We start from the raw sequence: 24,135 nt of genomic DNA on the forward strand, positions 1-24,135 counted from the left end.
TAGTTACCTATTTTTCCTATGCTTGACTGTTTTCCCTTTCTTCTTAAAAGGTTACCCTGTACTTATAGACTAAGTTGGAGAATACTCTTTCTCTTTCTGTTCTCTGGAAGGCTTTCCTGGGAAGGTTGGTAGAACTTATTTCTAAAGTTACCTGGCCTTGTGTGCTCAGTGTGGGTGGGGTTTAAACTACTGATTATGTGTTTCAATGCTCATAGGACAATTTAGTCTTTCTGTTTTTCCTTGGGTTGTATTATCCTAGGAGTTTGCCCTTTTCACTTGTTTTCAGATTTATTGGCATGTTTATTGTATTCTCTTTTTAAAAATTTGCTGCTACATCTTTAGTGGTGGCTTTGTTTTAATTCCTAATATGCTTTATGTATTGGGTCTTCATTCTTTCTTAATTTAGCAACTCCTGAATTTTAAAAAAATCCTTTATGTTGTACTTCGTTTCCTATTTCACTAATTTCTATCCTTCTTGTCTCCTTTCCTTTCCTTTCTTCGGGTTTCTTCTGTTGTTTTTCAGCCTTCTAAATTCTGGCGCTTGGCTTGTACATTTTCAGATTTTCTTATTTTCTGCTGTCAGCATTTTTGGTTAAAATGATCTCATCCTACTGAGGTTGGTCAGTTCATTCTGCTATGGTGTCTCAGGTTGAACATTCCGACTGGCTTGTGCTTTTCCATACCTTTTTGTTGACCCCTGCAATTTACTATGAATTGTGGTTTCCATGGATCTGTCCCCATGGTCTTTTTCTCCAAGGCTAAGTATTCTCAGGTAACAAAGGCTTTCTGGATATTTAAATCTACCCGAGGGACAGCAACTTTATTCTGATTTTGGATTGTGTACCTCTGGAATATGCCTGGCTCTTCTAAGTGTCCTTAGGTATAGACAACCTGTGTAGTCACGGAAGGTGATTTTGATATGAAGCAGAAGAAAGAAAGAGAAAGAGCACCAGGAGGTCTTGGTTCTTGGCTCAGCACTGCCACCAGCTCCTTTGGTAGCAGGCGTTGGTCTGAATGTGCTCTGAGATCAGCAGACTCCCTGTGAGCTGATGAGAGCAGTAGGTCATCATTGCTGACCAAAGGGAGCCAAGTCCTGGGTTCTCTGTATTTTTAGTCTTCTTGACTCTCAGCTACCCTGTCTGTAAAATGGGTAATGGACGAGATCATTGCTAAGGTTCCTACCAGACCATTCCATGCTATGTAGCATGATTCCATTGGATTCTACCTTCTTATTATGAGTGGAGAGTCCATTTTCACACAACCAGCTTATTTCCCAGTTCACAATCAGGTTGTAATATTCTTATTGCACTTACTTAATATTCATATTAAAAATCCCATTCCTTGACTTTGGGAATTGATGTCACAAGACGGATTTTATCTGACTAATCTCAAAGTATGATCAGCCTTTAGAAAGGGCTGGTGGGGTGCTTTTGTTTCTCCCCACCCCAACTCCCAGCTTTCTACTTTGAAATAATTTTAGATTTACAGTAGAGTTAGAAAGATGGTATAGAGAGTTCCTCTTACACCCTTAATCCTCCTTCCCCTAATGTTAGCTTAATATATGACCATAGTACAAGATCAAAACCAAGAAATTGCCATTGGAAATTCTCCAGTGATGTCCTCCTTTTCTCTGGATCTGATCTGGATACCGTGTCCCATTTGCTGTTGAGGTTTCCATAGTCTCCTCCTCCATTCTGTGACCATTTCTTGGTTTCTCTTGTCTTTCATGTTCTGGAAGAGCGCTGGTCAGGAGGCTTATGAAAGTTCCCTTTATTTGGTTTGTCCCTTTGATATTTTCTCATGATCAGACTGGGGCCTGGGTTTGGGGGAAGGTGAAGTGTTCTCACATGCGCTCATCTTATGTAGGGGTGTATGTTGCCAACATCACTATTGGTGAGGTTCACCCTGAATCCTCAGGGAGTCTGCCAGGTTTCTTCACTGCGAAGTGACTGTTTTTCTTTTCTACTCTTGATTGTCTTCTAAATACAATTTTAATACAACTCACTGTATCTTTTTTTTCATTATGTCTCTTAAGAATCAGTTTTACTGAGGTATAATCTTATATCCCATAAAATCTGCCAATTGTAAATGTACTGCCCAATGCTTTTTAAGAAAATGCAGAGTTGTGTAACATTGCCACAATCCAGATCTTGGATTCTTCCATCTTCCCAAAATGCTGCCTATTTGCTGTCAATCTCAGTTTCCATCCCAGCTCTAGGCAAACACTGATCTGCTCTCTGTCTCTTTCAATTTGCATTTCCTGGACATTTCCTATAAATGGAATGACACATGATGTGGTCTTTTCCATCTGGCTTCTTTCATTTAGCATGGTGTTTTTGAGGTTCATCCAAATTGTAGCATATATTAGTATTTCATTCCTTTTTATTGCTGAGTAATATTCCATGGTATGAATGTACCACATTTTGTTTATACATTTACCAGTGTGGTTTCCACTTCTTGGCTGTTATGAATAATGCTGCTATAAACATTCATATACATGTCTTTGCATGGACATGTGTTGTCATGTCTCTTGGACGGGTTCCTGGAAATAGAATTGGTAGGTCATTTAGTGAGCATATGTTTTAACTTTTTAAGAAACTGCCAAATTATTTGATAAAGTGGCTGTGCCATTACACATTCACATCAGAAGTGTATTTTAATTTCAGTTACTTTCAATTTCTCCACATTTTGTCAGCATTTATTACTGCTTGTCTTTGTGATAGTAGCCATTTTAGTGGGTCAAAGGTAGCCTTTCATTGTGGTTTTAATTTGCTTTCCCAATGACTAATGATGTTGAGTATATTTTCATTGATTTTTAATCATTTGTAGGTCTTCTTTGAAGAAATGTTTGTTCAGATAATGTGTCTGTTTTTAATTGGTTTTATTTTTATTGAATGATCAGAGTTCTTTATATATTCTGGATATACCTTTTATCAGAAATGTGATTTGCAAACATTTTCTTACAGTCTGGCTTGGCTTTTCATTGTCTTAGGGTGTCTTTTGGAGCACAAAAGTTAATTTTGATGAAGTCAGATTAGTCAATTGGTTATGTTTTTGTTTTTCTAAGAACTCTGCCTAACCCAAGGTTGTGAAGATTTTCTTCTATGCTTTCTTCTAAAAACATATGGTTTTAACTCTCATGTTTAGATCTATCTTGAATTAATTTTTACATATAATGTGAGCTAAGTGTCCAACTTGTATGCAGGATTTTGAGTGGACATAATTTTTCAACTCCTTTGGGTAAATATCAAGCAGCACAATTGATGGATTGTATGGTAAGAGTATGTTCAGTTTTAATAGGAACCCACCAAACTATCATTCAGATTTGCTATACTAACTTGAATTCTTACCAACAATGAATGGGAGTTCCTGTTGTTCCATATACTTGCCAGCATTTGGTGTAGACAGTGTTCTGGATTTTGGTCATTCTCATAGGTGTTTGATGATATCTCATTGTTGTTTTAATTTGCTTTTTTACCTGATGACACATACTCTGGAGCATTTTTTGACGTGCTTATTTGCCCTCTGTATAGCTTATTTGGTGAGGTGCCTGTTAAAGTCTGGCCCACTTTTCAATCAAGTTGTTTTGTTTTCTTACTGTTGAGTTTTAAGAATTCTTTGTATATTTTGGGTAACAGTCCCTTTCTCCATTATGTCTTTTGCAAATATTTTTTCCCTAGTTTGTGGCTTGTCTTCTCATTCTCTTGAGAGTGTCTTTCACAGAACAGAACATTTTAATGAAATTCAGCTTATCAATTTTTTCTTTCAGGGATCACGCCTTTGTTGTATGTAAAAATTTATCACTAAACCCAAGGTCATCTAGAATTTCTCCTGTGTCATCTTCCATGAGTTTGGCAGTTGTGCATTTTACATTATGTCTGTAATCCATTTTTAGTTAAAATTTGGGTAGGGTTATAGGTCTGTGTCTGGATTCATTTTATTGCATGAGGATATACAGCTGTTCCAACACCATTTGTTGAAAGACTGTCCTTTACCCATTAAGTTTGCTTTGTTCCTTTGTCAAAGGTCAGTTGACTGTGTTTATGTAGGTCTCATTCTAGGCTCTACTCTGTTGCAGCTTCTTATTCTTTTAAAATTGTTGCTATGGATGTCCAGTCGCTGTCTATCTTTGTTGAAGAGACCGTCTTTTCCCCGCTAAATGCCTTAACACTCTAGTTGCAATTCAAAGCATGAGAGTTTGTTTCTGGCTCTGAATTTTGTTCCATTGATCTGTATGCCCATGCTGATAACCTTGATTTTGTAAGAAGCTTTGGAATCACATTGTGTGAAACTTCCAACTTTGCTCTTTTTTTGAAACTGGTTTTGCTTGTTCTGGAGACTTCGCACCTCACATAAACTTCAGAATCAGCTTGTCAAATTTCCACAAAAATGCATGGTGGGATTTGTTTTTTTAGGGCTAGTGTTGCATTTACAGATCAGTTTGGGAAGAATTGCCATCTTAACAGTATCAAGTCAGTTCATGAACATGGAATTTCTCTTCTTTTATTTAGATCCTCTTGCTAACTTCCCTCAACAGCATTTCATAGTTTTCCATATTCAAGGCTTGTTCTTCTCTTATTAAATATATTCCTAAGTATTTACCTCTTTTTAATGCTCTTGTTAATGGAATCGTATCTTTTTTAAATTTTAAACCCCGGCTTTGGAAGACTTCGCCGTTTGGGGAATGTTGCTCTCATTGTTTATAAGAGTTGGGAGTTGTATCATTCCAGTCCAGTTGGTCCTGTCATTTCAGGCATATTGAGGGTGAAATCCACATATTTTATAATAAGCATCTCAAGTGAGTTCATTACCTGTTGGTCATGGATTATATATTTATTTATTCAATTTTGACACAAAAACAACTATTTATTTAGCTCACCATTCTTGAGGCTGGCACTTTGGGTGGGGCTCAGCTGGGTGGTTTTCCAGTCTAGCCTGGGCTGGCTTATGTGTCTGTTGTCACCTGCCCATCATGTAGGTGGCGCTGTTTCTTGGGCTTGCTAGATGTTGGCTAGGACCGCAGGGGTGCCTGGCCCAGGGGTTTGATCTTGTGGTGAGTGGCAGGGATCTGAGGGAGACTTAGAGAGGCCCTGGAGCCTCCGAGGCCTCAGCTCAGAATTGGTGTGCTTTCACCAGCCTCCTAGTGAGTCACCAGGGCAGCCAGGTGGAAGGCAAGGGAAAAGACCCCTTCTCTTGATGTGAGGAACTTCACATTCGCATGCAAAGGGGTGTGGATGTGGGAAAGGGAGTAATTGTGGCTATTGCTGCACATAGTTCACTGCAGGAGTTTGTATCTCTGTTGTCCAGTTTGGCTGGTTAGAATTGGAATCATTTTTTTTTTGTTTGTTTGTTTGGGAAATCATCCACCTTCTGAATCTTGGTGGGGAAAATACTTCCTCTTCCAGTAGAAGCTGAATATGCTACATGTTTATTTTCCTGGATTCCACTGCACCCAGGGCCCAGGTACCTGTGCCGTTTGGGGTGAAGATGGTTCTGTAGTCAGCTCTGTGTGGCAAATTTTGGTTAGGGTGACAACAGAGGTGGCTGTCTGCAAGCCCAGGTTCCCATGGCAGGAAGAGCATCTCTGCTGGTGTTGGTGCTCGTTCAGGGTGGACCAGTGGGAAGACTGCCAGGTGGCATCTCTCTTGCTCTGCTATAGCAAGGCCACTGATGTTCATGGGAAACAGATCTTAGTCTCTTTGGGGTAAATGCACTTCACCCTAATTGGACACCATGAGCCCTTGTTAGAGTTACTGAAACAAGTCCCTGCCCTAGAGATGTGTTTAGGCAGAACTTCAACTTTGCCCAGATGCTCCCCTTTGGCTTCAAGGGTCTGTGAACTGTGCACAGTGAGGGAGGGATCTGAGGAGTCTGGGTGCATGAATGGCCTTGCTCTGCACAGCCACCTGGATTCACTTTTCATTTCAGTGCAATAGTCTAGTGGCCACACCCACAGCACTTAATGACACAGAGCTGAGCTCTCAGCTGAAGGACTGGTGGTTTGGAATGACGTGCTATCGTGTCTCCCGGGGTTTAGTTTGGGAAGCTGGCCCTGCTTCCACGTGGTACCAGGGACTGGCAGGTTAGCACAAGCCCAGGGGACAGTGCATGCCTCTTGCTTCCCTGCAGGCAGCCTGTGTGGTGACGCCGTGGGTGCGTGCTACTTGCTGCCCGTCTTTGACACCGTGTTCATCAGGAGGAGATACCGTCGCCAAGGCCTGGGCACAGCCATGCTGCAGGACTTCTGTGAGACATTCCAGGAGGACAAGGCACTGGGGGTCAGTTGGCCAGTTTCTCCTGCCATGTACCAAGGTAAAGGCACCTGTGTCAGGAGCGTCTGGGTGATGGAGATGAATAACCCATGCGTTTTGGTGATTCTGGGGAGGGAGCTTCCCTGTAGCCCTCGGCACTGTGACGTGCACGTGGCTCTTCTCGTCCTCCTGAGAAATCTCTCTTTGCTTCAGCACAAACAAGACTTTGTGCTTGATCACAAGGGGCAAGCCTTTCCCAGCCTGAGAAATAATTGGATTAAAAAATAAAAAAAAAATAAATCAACACAACGTTGGAGAGAAGTTGAGTCCAGAAAGCTGGCGCTATGCTTCTGACTGCTGCCGGCTTCGCTCTCTCACTGGAGGCTGTAGTTTATCACGTTGCCCTTTTAACCAGAGGTCTCAGAGGCATGCAGGAGCTGGAGGGCAGGCAGCTGGGGTGCAAAGGCAACCTCTGAATGCCCCGAGCCCCTGAGCACCTTGGCAGCTCTTACTGTAGAAGACAGATGCCCCCGACTTCTGTTCTTGTCTTAGCAAGATCCTGACCCAGTCAGGATTCTCCAGAGAAACAGAACCAATATCCAGAGAGCAGAGATTTATTATAAGGAGTTGGCTCACACAATGCGGAGACTGAGATGTCCTGTGATCTGCAGTCAGCCAGCTGGAGACTCAGCAGAACTGATGGTGTAGTTCCAGTCCAAATGCTGATGGGCTTGAGACCGAAGCAAAGCTGATGTCTTGGTTCAAGTCCAAAGGCAGGCAAAGGCCAGTGTCCCAGCTGAATCCATCAGGTGAGAGGAGTTCCCTTTTACGTGTAGGAAGGGGTTGGCCTTTTTGTCCTATATTCAGGTCTTCAACTGATTGGATGAGGCCCACCCACATTAGGGAGAACAATCTGCTTTACTCAGTCTACTGGTTCAAATGTTCATCTCATCCAAAAATACCTTCACAGACATACCCAGAATAATGTTGGACCAGGTATCTGGGCACCCCTGGACCAGTCACACTGACACACAGAATGGACTACCACCATCCCCTTACACATTCTGGAAGAGAAATTCTTGTGCATGTTTGCCAGAGGAAGTTCAGAAAGCTCTGATGTTAAATGTTATGCCCCAGATCAACGCGGGTGGGAGATGCTGGTGAGCATCTGCCCAGGATCCCCTTCCCCATGAAACACACCTGCCCCACACTGGGCCCTGCCTCCCTTTTTCATGCAGATGTTTTTGGATCTGTAGATTGAGGTTCCAGTCCTTATGGTATGGGGAGAATAACAGATAGGAGAGAAAAGGTAGGAGAGATGAGGAAACTTCTGCTGCTCTGATGTCATAAAAGAAGGTGAAAACGTTTTTCTCAAAATGGGTTGAGTCATTTCTTCGTATTTTCAAACTCTTAGTTTATAATTAAACTCTGAAGATCCTTGGATTTCTGCAAAGGGTGCTCAAGGCTTCCTGCACCATGTTGCTCACTTTGAGGAGTTGGAAAGTTCCAGAACCCGGGCAGCTGGTTCTCTCTCCACACCCATATTCTGTCTGTCACGGTCTCTCTCTGTCTCCACCTGGCAGAGAGAGGTCTGAAGGTGCTGATGCTGAATCACACTGTTGTCTCAGGGTGTTGGCTGCCTGGCCAAGGGTTTGAGGCCTCAAGCTCTTATGTCCCTTGACTGTATCCGGATACGTGGGTGAGCAGCAGCTCGAGAGTCAGGGCCGAGCCCAGGGGTGCCACCTGCGTCCTTCCCAGACCAGCTTTCACTGAGTGCAGTCCCGACCTTGGAATGGACAAGAGGGACTCCTGCCCAGGGCCCCAAGCTTCAGACTCCCCCTGTAGCCTCACTTCTGTGCATGGGCTGAGGAATCTGTGTGCCCAAGAGGATGAACCCACCTCGGTGCAGGCCAGTCCTCTGTAAGGTTACTGCCAGGGGCCACCGAGGGCTTGAGTGGCCCTGGATCTGTGCCCCAGACCACGCCACCAGTTTGCGTATCCTCAGACCCCAGCAACGGCTGTTGGCTGTGGATGGCATGTGCGGGTGTGTCCAGCGTACACAGGGCCCCTTACAGTGCAGGGGAACTGGGATGGGAGGAGAACCCCGTGGGCTGCCGGCAGGGGGCCAGCTTCTCTTGATTTTGCCACATACTGGGGCAAAACTTCAAGAAGTCCAAGAATTCTAAATTTGAAACTGGCTTTCCCTGTTGTTATGAAGTTATATTTGTCAAGACAGAAGAGCAGAACATTCTCTCTCTAGCATGTTGCTAGCTGGGTTTACACCTTTTGAACACTCGGTGCTAAGCTCTGTAGCTTTCCATCTGTGCTGCTGCCCCGGACCCAGAATAATAGGCGAGGGCCTGATGGGGCCCCATGGGCAGCCCCAGGACCAGGAGCAGCTTCCCATTCAGCTGCAGTCCAGGCACTGCTGCCGGGAAATGTTCACTCACCCTGTGAATGTGGGCAGGAAAGTCTAGAGACCTGAGGGGACTCTGGAATCCAGGTGTCTGAGGATGACCGGGGAGGTTCTGGGGGGGAGGAGGGCTGGGGAGGCTCAGAGGAAGGGCAGTGTCCACGGAGATGATGCTACAGGCTGAACTGGGAACCCCCTCCAAATCCTTATGTTGAAGCCCAAACCCCCAGTGTGACTGTGGAAATAAGGTAAAAGGAGGGTGAAAGGGTGGAGCCCTGGTCCAGTGGGACTGGTGAGAAGAGGTCCTTAAAAGAAAAAGTTAGGACACAGACAGGTACAGAGGGAAGACTGTGTGAGGCCACCTGCACCTAGGGAGAGAGGCTCCGGGAGAGAACAACTCTGCCATCACCTTGATCTCGGACTCCCAGCCTCCAGATCTGCTGTTCAAGCCGACAGCCTGTGCTTGTCATGGCCGCCCAAGCAGACTAAGGTGGGATGGATGGAAGACGGGCAGCTGAGGAGGTGATAACGTGGGTTGCGTGGAGCATGGATCCGAGCAGAGAGCTGGGCTGGGGTGGCAGGTGGGCTGCAGGAAGCTCCAGAAGTGGCCGAGTCTGAGGGCCCCAGGGAAGGCTGGCCGCTGTGCACGGGGCCCCTCGGGCCTGCCCCCCTGACTCACGTCTTCCTCCCAGTCTGCAGGAAGTTCCTGGGGGCGCATCCGGAGGAGCGGGGGCGCCTGTGGGAGGTGGAGCCCCCGGGAGCCTGGGGCCAGCGAGACAGCATGTGGCTGAAAGTTCAGCCTCATCAGTCAAGACTTTCGGACTGTGAGTCGGAGTGCAGAAAGCGCACCGTGGCCTCCTTATCCCTGGGTGGGGCCCCGAAGCGTAGGCCGGTCCACATGCATCCAGCGGGGCCCTGCAGGCATTACGTTGTCTTGGCGGTGCAGCAGGCCCACAGCAGGGGGCGAGGCCTGGGTGCTGGCAGCTTGTCCTCCTCCTACTGTCCCTTCCTGGTTGAACCTCACCTTCTAAACCTTCTTATACAAGAAGTCCCCAATTTAGCTGAATCAGAAGCTCCCTGGGACTAAGGGGCTCCCTGCTTACAATTAGATCATTGGAATATATAAGATAACTTTCCTCTGTCTAGCAGAAGATCAGTTGAAAACATTATTTCAAATAGACAATGTGTGCATCTAGTTAAAAATTCAAGGCACACAGGGTTTACTGTGAAGAGCAAGCGTCCTGTCCCCACTCCTTTGGGGAGACGACACGCACGCCGAACCGTCAGCTTGGCACAGACAGCGTTCTGCAAACGAGCACCTTGTCCTTATCCTTGAGTTGGCATCCATGTATCCATGTGAGGCTGTATGGCGATGTTGGTGTTTATTAGGGCAGCTGCTGTTACAGAGACACACGCTGTCTTCAATTTGGGGCTGTGACAGACAGCACCTGGGTGGGTTTGCAGGCAGGGTTTTGGTGAAGGGGTTTGCCAGCCATGAGAACAGGAAGCAGTCCCAAGGGAGGCAGGAAGTGGGAAGACCTTTAAGTAGCCAGAGGGGAGCGCAGGGCAGCAGACACACGTGTCCCTGGATCTCTAAGTTGCTTTTGGACCGTGTTCCTCCCGCCCCTCCTAAGTTAGGGGAGGATGGCCCAGCAGAGGCCCTGTCTGTGCTCGGTGCTGAGGGGGTGGCCTGGGGGCTGGGCTGGCTCAGCAGAGCCCTTCTGGCTACAGGTGCTGTGTGAGCAGGAGACTAGGAGGCTCTCACAGGGTAAATTTACTGCCAAAGTGAAAGCAACGGCTTTTCTTCCCTCCTGGCACTGAAGCTCCTGTCAGTGTCAAATGCCATTTCTGAGGCTGCAGGTAGCTCATTAGGGTCGAGGTGGGGCCTTTCTTTTCCCGTGGGTAACTGAGTCACCTTAGGCCATGCAAGGGAAGAGTGCCTTGGAGTTTATTGATGATAATAGTGATAGGTTCTGCTTTTATGGTGCCTTTCAGCTGGAAGGCTTAATGGATCTGTACAGATATTAATGGGGTGACCAGGCGTCTAGGAAGGAGGCCGTGGCAGGGCTGTGACTGTGATCCTAATGAGGCAGTTATGTGACTTGCCCCGTGGCATCAGTTAGAAATGAAGGGAAGCCAGCCCAGATCCCTGTGCATCGCACCAACCAGCCGTGCAGGTTTATTGAGGAGCTTCACAAATGAGCCTGCAGCTCCCACGTGGACACGGCCTTTGTGTCTTGGATGTTGCTGTTCCTTGGCTGCAAATGGGGGAAAAAAAAAAAAAAGGTCTTGCCTATCAGAATGTGGAAATAATGTGGAAACTGCACAGGCCGGAGGGGGTAAGCAGGGAAGATGTTTTTGCATAATTGGGGAGATGGTTTCCTCCAGGAGAATTCCACTGGGGGTTATTTCATGAGCTGAGAGTTGGTGTGGTCTGGTCGTAGGAAACCGAGCTGCAAGTCAGATGCCAGATATGTCACTTCTAACTCACTCTGAGATTCACCAACTCTCTCTTTAAAACAACACATGAGGAAACCTTTCCTGAGAATGTTCCAGAAGCATGCTCGAGTCCCTTGAAGGGAGAATGGTCATCATTATAATTAGGATATAATTAGATAGCTAAAACTATATACTTTTTTTTTTTAAGTTCCAAATTATGGTCTTTGCAATTTCTGTATAAATCATGGCTACTTCTCGGTTTCACCCACACCTTCTGTCTCCCCGGGGGCCAGCAGTCAGGATTTTAATTCACTCAGGAAGGCTTTCAGCCAACCAGCTTCATCTTGTAACAATTTTGTCTGTTAGTGCTGACATTTCAGGGTTTTTTTTTCCAGGTTGGCGAGTGGGGGCCGCCATGTAACCACAGATTAGCCCAGATGCTTCTAGTTTCTCAGTTGCTTGTCTGTTTCTCCCTTCATGGAAAACCAGCAAGTGATAGCCGTTTGGTTTTCCTCACAGGTCACCAAACAATGCAGATTCTGGAATCTTCTCTTCCCTGGAAATCTCACAAGGCCAATTCATTTTAGTTTCTAATTAGCCAGTTATTCTAGAGTTGCTTTCTGGAATTGTTTTATTTTTTCAAGTTTTATCTTTTGTCTCTTTATTTCTGACTGTTCACATCCTACAATTTCATGTGCTGTAGTATAGATGTAAGTAAGAAGCCCTTTGGAGCTAACTGCTTTTCACATGCTAAGCAAGGCAAGGCCGTTTTATAACATTCCAAAGGGAAATTAACTTGTGCTCCTTTCAAATGTTTTGAAATCTATTTTTGAACAAAGCAGCGTCATTTGGGGACTAGGTCTTTTAAAGTTTGCATGATCCTGCCTGTTGATAACATCTGTGGCTTATAATGGCCCTGAAAATATTTACAGGGTTATTCAGACCTTTTGCGAGGAGTTTGTGGGAAGTTTTTTTTCTTCCTACACTTGCCTATGAAGTCTTTGAAGCTTGACCAATAGGGTCATAATTCTATCTGATATGATTTCCCAGTTAGCCTGCACATGCCTTAAATTTCTTTACTGGAGGAGATGAAATTGAATACGTCAACAGTGGAATGTTCTTTTCCCAAAAATATTGCTGGAGGCAGGAAATAATTGCACACAGCTTTAAAAATTTATGTTTTCATTCTTTACGTTATAGTTTTGCTCTCTTTTCAGGTGAATTTTTAATAGATTCAGTTTTCATCCACATGGAAAACAATTTTCTTGTTTACGTATAATTTTTAAAGCAGAGTGTACAGAAAGAGATGTGAAATATTTGAGCTGAGAGGTGGGGTCATTTTTCTAAAAGCCTGATGCTTTGCAAGTTGCAGCTCTAACCTTGTTCCAGCTTGTTCTGGTGAGTCGGACGTTGTATGGTGCAGTGGCAATAGCAATTTTATGGCGGTGAGCTATGCTGGGAAGTGTTGAGAGCAGAACCGCCGGGCAGCGTTTTTTCCCATGTAATGCTGTCTTTGAAAGTTGTGTGGCTCCCTCTAGCGGCCACTGTAGTCTACTGCGTCCTGGATGGTAACTTGTGGCTGGTAACTTACCTTTAAAGATCTACTTGTGTGGTTGCTTCTCAGATTCTTTTTTTATTTTTTTAATTTATTTTTATTTTATTTTGGTATCATTAATGTACAATTACATGAGGAACATTATGTTTACTAGACTCCCCCCATCACCAAGTCCCCCTGCTTCTCAGATTCTTATCCTTGTGCCTCCAGATTAGTGTATTCATTAAAAAACTTATTGAACCATCATTAATTAGTAATAACGTGCAAGTAAACATTTGATAGTTACTAGCATGTTTTAGTCCATAACACATAAAAACATAGCTTACATATCAGAAAAGGTTGGAAATTGATAATGGATTGTCTACTTCATTCTCTCATTCATTCAGTCTTCATTCATTCATATATTTGCTCCTATTCATTCGATTACTGTTAATGGAAGATGTCCCAGTGTTAGGCAGTGTCTGGGGTGTAGGTATGCAGCATGACTGAGGCTGGCTGAGCCTCTGAACCCACTTATGAGCTTACATTTTTGCAATTAAGAGTACACAGGCAACTAATACTGTATTACATACAAAAGAGAGAATTAAAGTATGCTGGTATTTTTAAATGCTTATTATTCAATTTTGCGAAGCCAAAGCTTGCTCATTTATAAAATCTTACAAATCTTAAAATTTACCTCTGTAAATAACCCTTAAGATTTACTTATAAAACTGATACATTTATTCTTTATTTTAAAAATATGTCTCACTTACATTTTTAGTTCAAATGGAAAACTGTGTATTTTTGCCCTGAGGGATCTGGCACTCTCCATGACCCCCCAATGCACAGACCTCCCCATGTGGATTTTGGGTACACAGTAGGATAAGAAAGTCATCTCTTTTCAAATTGGGACTGATTTAGTAAGGTGGGCGGGAGGGGCAGTGAGGCTGAATGAACTGTCTCATTATGGGCTCTCTTATGAGTAAAAATTTCCAGCGAGCAAAGAGGAGAGCCTAGGATAGAACTGAAAACCTGACTCCATTTGATGTCTGAATAAGCGGCAGAAGAGGTCAGAGTTCCAGCTTAGAAATGCTGACGCAGAACCACGGCTTCACGCCTCCTGATACTCAGCGGGTTTCCTTGTCCTCCAGGGGGCGCTGTAACGGGTGTCAAAGTGAAGGTCAGGAGGATGGAATTGGGTGGTGGGGATCTGTGCCTTTGCAGGGGTCCCCACTGTATTATTAATCTTTCATCCCCTCTCTCGGCACCTCCATCTGCTCATCCCACTCTCTTGTTTGGGAAGGGCAGTTCAGCCAGGAAATACCAAGGAGGCTGTAAACTGTCACAGGCAGGCTTCTCAAGACGATGGACCCAGACAGTCCGACAGTGAAGAAGGCAAGAAGGTATGGTGATGAATGTATTGTTCTAGAAATATGTCTTGTTTTCTTGACAATCATTCTGTGCTCGTTTAGTGAAGCTGTGGTCTAAACCCATAAGGCTGTTTCTGAAACACCCCGGCTGTGGGCTTCTCCACAGCGGTGGGCTGCTCATTTATGCTCGGCATCCCTGTGCCATGGTATGAGGAGAGGCCTTTGTGATTAGACTTTTCATGGTCCTCTTCTCTAAGCTAGACAAGCTCTAACAAAGCCAGAACTAAACCGCGAACACATGGGAGTCAGCCGCAACCTTGCATTGATAAGGAAATATTGAAAAATCTGAATTTCAAATTCTGCCACCGTCCAGCATCTTTCAGGCAGAACAAATATGCAGACAAATTTCTCTTCTTTCCTCTTCCTTCTTTCTTTTCCCTTGAGCCCATAATCTAGGAAATGGAGTGTGGCACGAGGTTATCATATAACCTAGAGAGACGGTAGACTAGAACCATGGGCTGTAATGGCTACTGAATATTTCTTAGTGGCCTGTCATTCCGTACTTTTTAAGATTTTGAAGTGATGTGATTCCTGAAGTCTTTCTCGAAGCCAAGGCAGGCACATGCCCACACAAGGTAACTGTGATAACATCCGTTCTCTGGCATGGAAGGACCTTTGTTTTGCTCTTGGATACCTAAGGAGTCAATAATGATGTAAACTTTAAGACTTACAATTGCACTTTGTGGAGAATACTGCTAATTTTGGGAAATAGGTTCTGGGATAGAAGATGCAGCACCAAAGGCATAGAATATCCCAGTACGTGCTGGATCATTTTAGACAAGCTGCCCGGTGTCTGACATTATTAGCTCGAGCCATCTGGCAGAGGAGGGCTCTCCTTTTCCGTGGTTTGCAATGGAAGGATGCGCTAACTTCTGATCCTACCAGGCCACTGAACCGAAGAGAATGGTGCTTTGCCTCTTCCCTGACTCTTGACTTTCCTTCTGAACCTGGAGGGCTGTTAGAGGCAGCAGGAGGTGCCCAGCGTGGTCCAGCGCCCAAGGGCATGTGTCCGGGGAAGCTGCACATTCCGGCATGAGAATGCCAACTTTTAATGGAGTGCTTCCTGGCTGTCTTGTGTCTGGCCCCTCCCTGGCTGGGCCTCCAGTTCTCATCAACAAGTATATTCCCATCCGTCAGTGTGCACTCAGAGCATCATCTGTTCAGAACATGGTGTCCCCGTGGTGCTGGGTTTGGACCTGGCTCACCTGCCCTGAATCTGAGCAGCCGTGCAGCACAGCCAGGCCAGGAGACAGGCAGGCCTGTGACTGCGGTAACTGAATTGCTTCGCTGATTATTTTCTGATTTCAGGAAAAGATCCGTGGAGAAGACCTGGAAAAGACGAAGAACGATCAGGACTGTGGAGTAGAAGCCGCAGCGGGGCGGCTTGGGCGAGCCTGCGGGGCTGAGCTGGAGCGGAAGGAAGCCGAGCGGACAGCGGGGGGTGCCGGGCTGGCCGGCGAGGCGTGGCGGGAGCCCCCGAGGGCCAGCTCCTAACTGCGGGAGGCGCAGCTGAGCCTCGTCCGGAGGCCTGTCTGGGCCCCGGGGCACGTGGCTTCCAGAGCTGCCTGTGGCAGTCCACGCATGAGTGGCTGGCCGCTGGCTTCTGCCCTTGCTGTGCTGTCTTTGAGGAGCGGACTGCACAGACCCCGCCTCCCTCGGCCTTGTGGTCTGGGCTCAGGCGATAGAAAGTCTGAGAAGGTGCTTCCGTCACCAAGCCAGATGCTGTGCAGGTGCAAGTAATTGTGCTCCCAAGCTGGGCTGCAGAAGCTCCTTCGTTGGACCTAGTCTGCTTTCTGGTGTTCAGGACGACTTCCACCAGAACCACACCGAGATACTTCTCTCTTTAGGAAGCTTGGCGAAGGGCCCCGTGCATCTCGTTCTGCACTGCAGAACCGGGCTCACGTCTGCCCGCGCTGGCCCTGTTGTAACCAATAGACCGCAGGCATCTCTGAGATGCTCTTCTGGAGAAGCTTCATCCATGTCAGAAGCTCCCTGAGGGAAGGGGCCGGGGCTGCCTGGTACCCACCGTGGGCTTCTTGCTACTGTGTGACCTGCAGAGACCTTACAGAGAGGCCCCCAGGCGTGTGTCCGGATCTCAGCTGTCAATCACCTAATCCGGAAGGGAGGCTGCAGGGCGGGGCTTCGGGCTGATGACCAAGGAGTGGTGTGTCTAGTGCAGTGGTGCTTGAGTACAAAGGCTTGTGCCAGGAAAGGTGACTATAGAGGTGGCAGCCTGACCCAAATGTGACATTGGCCTCCCCTTCCTCAAATACCTACCTAGCCATGCTCTCTTCCTGCCTCTGTCATACGCAAAACCTGTCCATCAGCCTCATTCCTATTCCCACACGTGGTCTCAGCTCAGTTTCCTTCCCGGCTGCCCTCTCCTTCCCCTTCACGGGGCCCCAACGCTCTGGGCCCTTGGCTCTGACTCCGCGAGCCTCCACCAGTCACTCTGATCTGCTGAGCTGTCCCCTGTGTCCCCAGTGGTAGTGGAGAGCTGGCCCTCAGAAACTGCGTGGGGGAAGAATGGCAACAGGTCATCTCAGGAGTGAGGGGTGACACCTTCCTTCTGTTCCTCTGCTGTGAAACTTTGGAGAGGTGGCTGGAGGAACAGTTTCAGCTTTTTAGGGATATAGTAAAGCCCCTCCGGAGCCTGGGGCTGGGGAGATCCGTTGGCATGATACTCACTGGCTGCTTCCCCGAGTGGTCGCAAGGCACACGTGCTGGGACCTCTGTTACCTATTCACTTGTCCTCTGTCCGTCTCTCTGTCCACCCATCCACCCATCCACCTGCCTTTGCATCTGTCCACATCTGTCCATCCACCCATCCACCCACCTCTCTGTTCACCCATCTATCCAGATATTTCCGCCCATCTATCTTGTTGTACAACATTCAGCAGGTTTTCTGAGGGCTAGGGTCTGCACTGGGCCCTGGGGATATACAGATAAGTGAGGCGTGGCTACTGGACTCTAGGAAACTATTCTCTCGGGAAGGGTCTCTTCTGGAGTGTCCTGCTGTTGTCTCTCTTACACCCATTAGAAAGAGGGAGGGGTCCAACTGAATAGAAACAGAGATTAGAGCTCCACACGGAGCCATGAAGGGCCCCCGCACACGTGGGCTCTTGCTGAAGGAGGTGCAGACCCTAAAAGCAGATGTACTCTAAAGCCAAGAGGGAGCTCCACGGTGTCAGCACCACCTTTAATGTGTGGTACGCACTTGTGCTTTGGATATTGCGCTTTTTGGGATGAGCATCGGTGCTTTGTGTTTACGTGGAAATGTGCAGACAAAAAAAGTGTCTCAGGGGTTTGATGAAGTTACTGTTCAGTTCAAGAATCCTCCCAAGGAGGAAACACTGATGTGATGATGCGGCTCACTGAGGGATGTATAAATGAGCCACACAGTTAGAAGTGAACAGGCTGGGGTTCTGAGCAGCCCCTTCTGTACAGTGGCACAGCCGTGTCCGGTCTGGGGCTCTGTGCCTGGCTCCCTTCCCCGTGGCTTGTATGGGGAATGTCTGTGTGTGTGTGTTTTGTTGTTTTTAATAAGCCAACTTTGTTTGATTTATTATTTGCAGACTGTGTGTTCTTGCCTGTTATTTTTAATAGCTCTGTTGAGATATAATTTACAAACCACAAAAGTCATTTCATTTCAAGGGCATAAATTCCATGGTTTTCAGTCTATTTACAGAGTTCTACAACCACCACTACAGTCAGTACCTCAAAAAGAAATCCAGTACCCATTTGCAGTGTCTCCCTTTCTACTTAGCCCTGGGCCACCATGATTCTACATTCTCTGTGTAGATGTGCCCATTCTGGGCATGTCACACACAAAGAATTATACATTCTGTGGTCATTTCCATCTGGCTCTTTTCATTTAGCATAATGATTTTAAGGTTCATCCATGTTGTAGCATGGCTCAATACTTTATTCCTTTTTGTGGCTGAATAGTATTCCATTGTATGGACATACCACATTTATCTATCCATTTACCAATAGGCAGACTTTAGGATTGATTTCAGTTTTTGGCTTTTGTCAGTAATGCTGCTACGAACATTTGTGTACGACTTTTTATGAGGACTTATGTCTTCAGTTCTCTTGGGTAGAATACCCAGGAGTATGATTTCTGAGTCATATGCTAAGCCTATGTTTAATATTTTGAGGAATTGCCAAATTATTTTTCAAAGTGACTTTCCCATTTTACATTCCCTGCAGTCATGTGTAAAGGTTACAATTTCTCTCCATCCCAGCCAACACTTGTTGCTATTTATCTTTTTTATTTATTATTATTATAGCCACCATCTGGTGCTCCTTGCAAAAACTTAGGGGACAAAAAAACTCAGATGATTTCTCAAATCCCCATTTTCTCTGGAAAGCAATATAAATGATTTTGATTTAGTTCTCTTTCTAGGGAGAGATCTGGAAGCATCTGGAAGTTAGGTGTCCAAGTTCCATTTTGAGAAGCCATGCAATTCCTTGGCCACTTCCCTCACCTGGGCCAGCAGCTTTCAGTGTTAGAAAGCCAAACTGGGTAGCTCTGCCTGCCCCCTGACCTCTCTGCCCCTTGTCAGAGTTTTCTGACCACTTCCTGAAAATATCCTATGCTGCTTCCTTCATGAAGTCTTCTGATACAATGTGAGCAGAAGAAAACAGACTTCAACAATCTATGCACTGTTTTTTATCCCATTCACTTTTACTGTGGACCACAGCCTGGGCTGGACAGGTTATTTTTGGAGATCTGGCAGCTTCCATGTTGGTGCCTTGCCCTGTGAGGAGGTCAGGCTGTCTCAAGGAACCCCGTTTCCTCTCCTGCAAGATCTGGATCATGTCTGTGTCACTGACACGCGGGTTACTGTTGTACTTAGCTCTAACTCTGCGTAGTTCACACTCAGGCATGCAATATTAACATCTGATTTTCCTGTAAGGGATCTGAGGTTCATCTGTATTTTGAGTGCACATTCTGACTGATGGCATAAGAGGATTTTCCTTTGCACCTCTTTCTTCAGTTCTCAGCTCTGGGGCTTGCACAGGGCAGGGGGTTTGGTGAGGAGAGGACATGTACTCTTGGCCTGGGTCTGTCCCGCCCATGCTGGCACCATCTCGCTCATACAGTTGTCCAGTCAAGGTCCCTGGTCTCAGGTGCCCAGCTATGTGGGTGGCAAGGGACTCGCTGGTGGCCTTCCTGGACTCCTGCCATGCAGTCCCGCTGGCATCTGCTGATGCTTCCTCGACTCCCCACCAGGAAGTGATGCTGCGACATGCATGTTTTCTTGGAACCTATGTGTCACTGCTCCTGCACACATGGGAAATCGATTGCTTCCCACTGGGGACGTCATGGCTTTGCTGTGGGGTGGACCCTGGCACCCCCATGTAGCATGGGGTTCAGGCTGCTCTTTTGGACCTTTCCTTCCCTGGGAACTCCGGGGTGGGATGGCTCACACCTCCTTTCTCCTCTGGAGTTCCCAGATCTTCTCAGAGAGTTTCTGTCATCACCTCCCATCCCTGCCCAATTAGCTTGGCCTTTTCGACTTTAGAGCCTACTGATTGGGCATTTCAGTTTCCTTCCGTGATGTCCTGACCCTCACGCTTAGCACAGAGCCAGACTGAGCGTGTCCTGTCAGCCACTGGCAGTCATGGTCCCCACGTGGTTCTCACAGCAAATCCCTCGGGCTAAACAGGCTCTTTGGCTGATACGCTCAGTCTTCAAGCCTCCTGTGAGGTGTAGGGTGTAGACTGCAGTGGGGCCCACCCACCACTTTGCAATCAAAAGTCTGATGTATAGCTTGAAATCCATTCGAAATGTTTTCCTTTGTGGGTGGGTGGGTAACCAGGACTCATGTCCCAGGACTAGAAAGAGTGTGGGCCTGGGGTGGTCACTTGCCTTCTGGGCATCTGAGGGTCCTCATCTTTAGAATGAAGGGGGTGAGTCAGGGTCTGAACTGGCAGCTGAGTTCGTAGATGAGATTTGTTTGGGCCCCATAGGGTTTTAGGACTCGGATGCTGCCGTCCATTCCAGCAAGGGCGTGTCCTTACCGTTCACTGGCTGTGTTACTCACACTCCTGGGCCAGCTGGAGCCAATTACATGTGTAGTCCCGTGTGGCAAGCTGAATAATGGCCCCCCCAAGATGAGTCGGCGATCTTGAAATGGGGAGATACCTGGATTATCTGGGCGGGCCCAGTGTGATCACACAGGTCCTTAAATGAGGGAGACCAAGGGAGATTTGACTGCAAAAGAAATTGTCAGAGGGGCGTGGTGTGAGGAAGACACCACTGCATGTTTTGGATCTGGAGGATGGGGCCGTAAGGCAAGGAGTGTAGGCACCTGCTGGAACCTGGGAAAAGCAAAGAAACAGATTTTCCCTGAGAACTTCAAGAAGGAACACAGCTCTGCTGACACCGTGGTTATTTGAACTTCTGGCCTCCGGAACTGTGTGATGGTGACGTCATTCTGTTGTAGGCCATGAACTGTGTGGTCATTTGTTCACAGTGGTAACAGGAAACTAGTAACCCTGAGACACTGGTTCTGATCTGCACCCAGGCGACATCCGGCCATGTCAGGACATTTCAGGTGGGCTCAGTTGGGTGAGGAGCACTTGGACCGGATCTAATGAGTAGAGCCAAGGATGCTGATCAACAATGGAAATGCCAGGATGGTGCCCATAGGCCCAACAATCATCCGGCCTGCAATATTATGCCAAGGCAGGAGCCTTGCCCCAGGCTAACAGGTGTCTTTAGCTCTCGGGTCCTTTGTGCTGCGGGTTCAGTCAATCTCAGCCTTGCTCAGCTACAGCTTGAGAGTAAGCTGGGTCTTGAGCAGACATCAGTGAAAATCTTTAAACTGCTATTTATCGAGCACTTGTTCTGTGTTGGCTCAGCTGTACACAAAGAGGATTTCAGGGACTCCCAGGGCTGTGCCCAACTCTGAGACTAGGGTGGGACTTGGAAGATGACGCAAAGGAGACCAGCTGGGGCTTGGGGATGCTTCACATTTTGGACCTTTTGACTGTCCAGGCTGGTGAGAAAGTCTTTCCTCTCTTAATACACTGTCTGCCTGTAGTTCAGATCCATGGTAGGGCTCAGAAGACGCCCTGGAGAAGACTCAGGGCACATGGGAACTCGATTTTCCTGTTAATCTAAATCTTGAGCCCTCTTTCTGTCTGCTGACAGAGTACAGTGAACTCTGAACAGCTTTGCAGGGAGCGTGGCCCTCTCTCCCGGGCAGTTTTCCGGGGAAATACCCACAGAAGCCACACGATGGCAGCCTTGTACAAACCAAAGCCTGCCTGGCCCAGGATGCATCCCGGAGTGAGTGTCCTGGTCACAGCAGACCCGCCTGCCTTCCTGCGGAAGCCCAGGACGCCCCGCATGGGGGACTGTTTTTCGCTGCAGCTGGAAACTGTGTTTGACAAGTGAAAGAAACAGCAGTGCAGACGGCTTATGCCTGCTTCTGTTAATCTGTTTCAATACAGTCACCACCCCGGGCCCCCAAGTGACAGATAATGCAGTTGAGATTTATTCTTCAGAGGGGCTCAGATGGCTTTCTCTCTTTTTTTAAGGAAAAAAAATGTTTATGTCTCATTGTGAGATTAGGAGTGTAGACAGATTCCAAATTTCCCTAATTTTTTCACTAACCCCGTAGTCTTGCCAGTAAAAAAGCAAAGACAAGAGAGCTACAGGCCCACTGAAATGCCCCCTGCTTCCCTTCTGTACGGGTTGAAAGTGGGAGACTGTGAGTCTTGCCTCTTTCCCAGATTCCTCTCAGAGGATTGCTTTGGGGATGCGGCTGCGATAGGGAAGGAGCGGAAAGTGGAGGGAGTGTGCTCCCCCACTGCCCCCCATTCCCGTGCCTTAAGCAAGTGTCCTCAGCAAAGGGAATTTTCCCTCCTTGTCTTCCTTCCACTCGTGTGTGCGACCCACAACCTTCCCATCAGCCATGGAATGCAGAAAAATGGAGAGAATGTTCCATTCGGTTCTTTCTTTTAAAAATAGCTTTATCGGTAGCACCTATTTAATGTATACAATTCGATGAGTTCGTACACCCGCACACACCCATGTCACCGTCACCCCAGTGTCAGGGTTGTAGACATGCCTGTGGCCTCTAAAGGTCTCCTGTGTCCCTTTTTATTGGTGTAAGAAGACTCAGCATAAGCTGTGCTCTCTTCCCACATTTTAAATATGTAATACCGTATGGTTGGCTGCAGGCATCACGCTGTGCCTTAGATCCCTAGGATGTTTTCATTTTACAAAACTGGAACTTTTTATCAGTTGGATAATGACTCCCATTTCCCTCTCCCTCAGCTCCTGTAACCCCCGTTTAACTCTCTGCTTCTGTGAGTCTGACTGTTTTAGAGCCTCGTACAAGTGGCATCATGCCGTATTTATCTTTCTGTGGCTGGCTTATTTCACTCAGCATAATGTTGTCCGGTTACATCCGTGTGCTGCAAATGGAAGGATTTCCTTCTTTTAAAAGGCTGATTAATATTCCATCATATGTGTATACCACATTTTCTTTGTCTGTTCTTCTGCTGATGGACACTTAGGCTGCTTCCATGCCTTGGCTGTTGTGAATGATGCTGCAGTGAACATGGGCGTGCAGACAGCTCTTTGAGATCCCGATCTCAATTTTTTCTCTTTAAAGGTACCTTCCAGAGCAATACCCTTTCAGGCAGACTTGCTTTTGGTGTTCGATGGCATTTTATTTTTCTCATTCAACACGTTGCCTTCCCTCAGTGAACCACCTGGGGGACCCCAGGGCCCAAACCTGGCCTGCCAGGGAAGGGCCCACTGACTGGCCTGGGAGGAAGGCTCACAGGTGAGGAACACACATCCCAGGCCCCTTGGTGCCCTTTTGTCAGGCCCCTGCCACCCTCCCTCTCAGGCCCACTAGCCCTCGGCACCCTCCCTTGGAGGGGGTTGGGTTCAGGAAACCCTGGTGACTGTGCACCTGGAGACAGATCACCATCTGACTGTTGTCTGCTCTCCCTTGTCTTCTGTGTCATCCATTTTGTCCCCTTTTCTAGATTGTTCCATTCAGGGGTTAGCACCCCCTATCACTGGCTCTGTGAACCTTAACTGACCCGGTTTAATTTGGGGTGGGAATATTCTTGGTCAAGTAGGAGAGCAAATCGGACGCTCCCTGGTGGGTGAGGGGAGGAGACATGGAGCCTAGGGCCAGCTCCTTCTGCATGGACGGAGGAGCCCCCTCTGGGTGCTCTTAAGGCTCTTCCTGCCCTTGGAGTTACTTGCTCCCATCTCCTCATGGAGATTGGGCATCAGCATGTCTACCTACCTGCATACCTACCTGCCTGCCTACCTTTCTGTCTCTAGACAGAGACTGATTGAAAGGAATAGGCTCATGCAATTATGAAGGCTGAGAAGTCCCAGGGTCTGCTGTCTGCAAGCCGGTGTTGGTTGCTGTTTAAAGTTGGTATAAAATGTAGTGCGAGTCTGAAGGCCTGAGAACCAGTGCCGGTGATGGTGTAAGTCCCAGTCCCAGGGCAGGAGACTGAAGTCTCAGTCACATAGCCAGGCAGAAAGAGAGAGAAAGAATTCTTCCTTCCCTGCCCTTTTTGTTCTATTCTAGGCCCTCAGTGGATTGGATGAGGCCCAAGCAATAGGGAGGGAAATCTGCTTTGCTCAGTCTGCTGATTCAAATGCTGATCCCATCTGGAAACACCCTCACAAACACACCCATTTGGTAATGTTCAGCCAAATATCCGGGCACCCTGTGTCTGTCACGTTGGCACATGAAATCAGCTACCACAGATGCTGGGGCAGAACCAGCAGCCACGGGGGCGTCAAGCTGTAAGCCAGCAGTGCTTCAGCCACATTTGGGGTCACCCATGCCTCCTGCTCCAGAGGGCGCCAGCGTCCCTCTCTTGGGTCCCGGAGTGTGAGGGGGACTGCAGGCCTGCCGGGAAGATTGGCACCGCAGCAGAACAGCAGGTTGCCGTGTTTTGGTGTGACCAGTGAGCTCTGCTTCCCCAACAAGAGCCTGCAGACCCTGCCTGGGTTGTGGGATGGTTCCGAAGGGCATGCGGATGACAATTCTTAAGTTTAAAAGTTCTGGG

At 47.3% G+C, this 24,135-nt stretch overlaps 1 protein-coding gene across 1 annotated transcript in view; it reads left to right on the plus strand.

The window, feature by feature from the left end:
• FAM169B (Protein) overlaps window positions 1-16,406 on the plus strand; it is a 69,146-nt gene extending 52,740 nt beyond the window's left edge. The window contains exons 6-8 of the mRNA XM_057494861.1: window positions 6,130-6,312; window positions 9,357-9,488; window positions 15,376-16,406. Of these exons, the coding sequence (XP_057350844.1) occupies window positions 6,130-6,312; window positions 9,357-9,488; window positions 15,376-15,377 (317 nt within the window). The 3' untranslated portion in view covers window positions 15,378-16,406. The remainder of the gene's footprint in view (window positions 1-6,129; window positions 6,313-9,356; window positions 9,489-15,375) is intronic.
• The last annotated feature ends 7,729 nt before the right edge of the window (window positions 16,407-24,135 follow it).

Source organism: Manis pentadactyla, chromosome 18, assembly GCF_030020395.1.
Source record: "Manis pentadactyla isolate mManPen7 chromosome 18, mManPen7.hap1, whole genome shotgun sequence".
Taxonomy (NCBI): Eukaryota; Metazoa; Chordata; class Mammalia; order Pholidota; family Manidae; genus Manis; species Manis pentadactyla.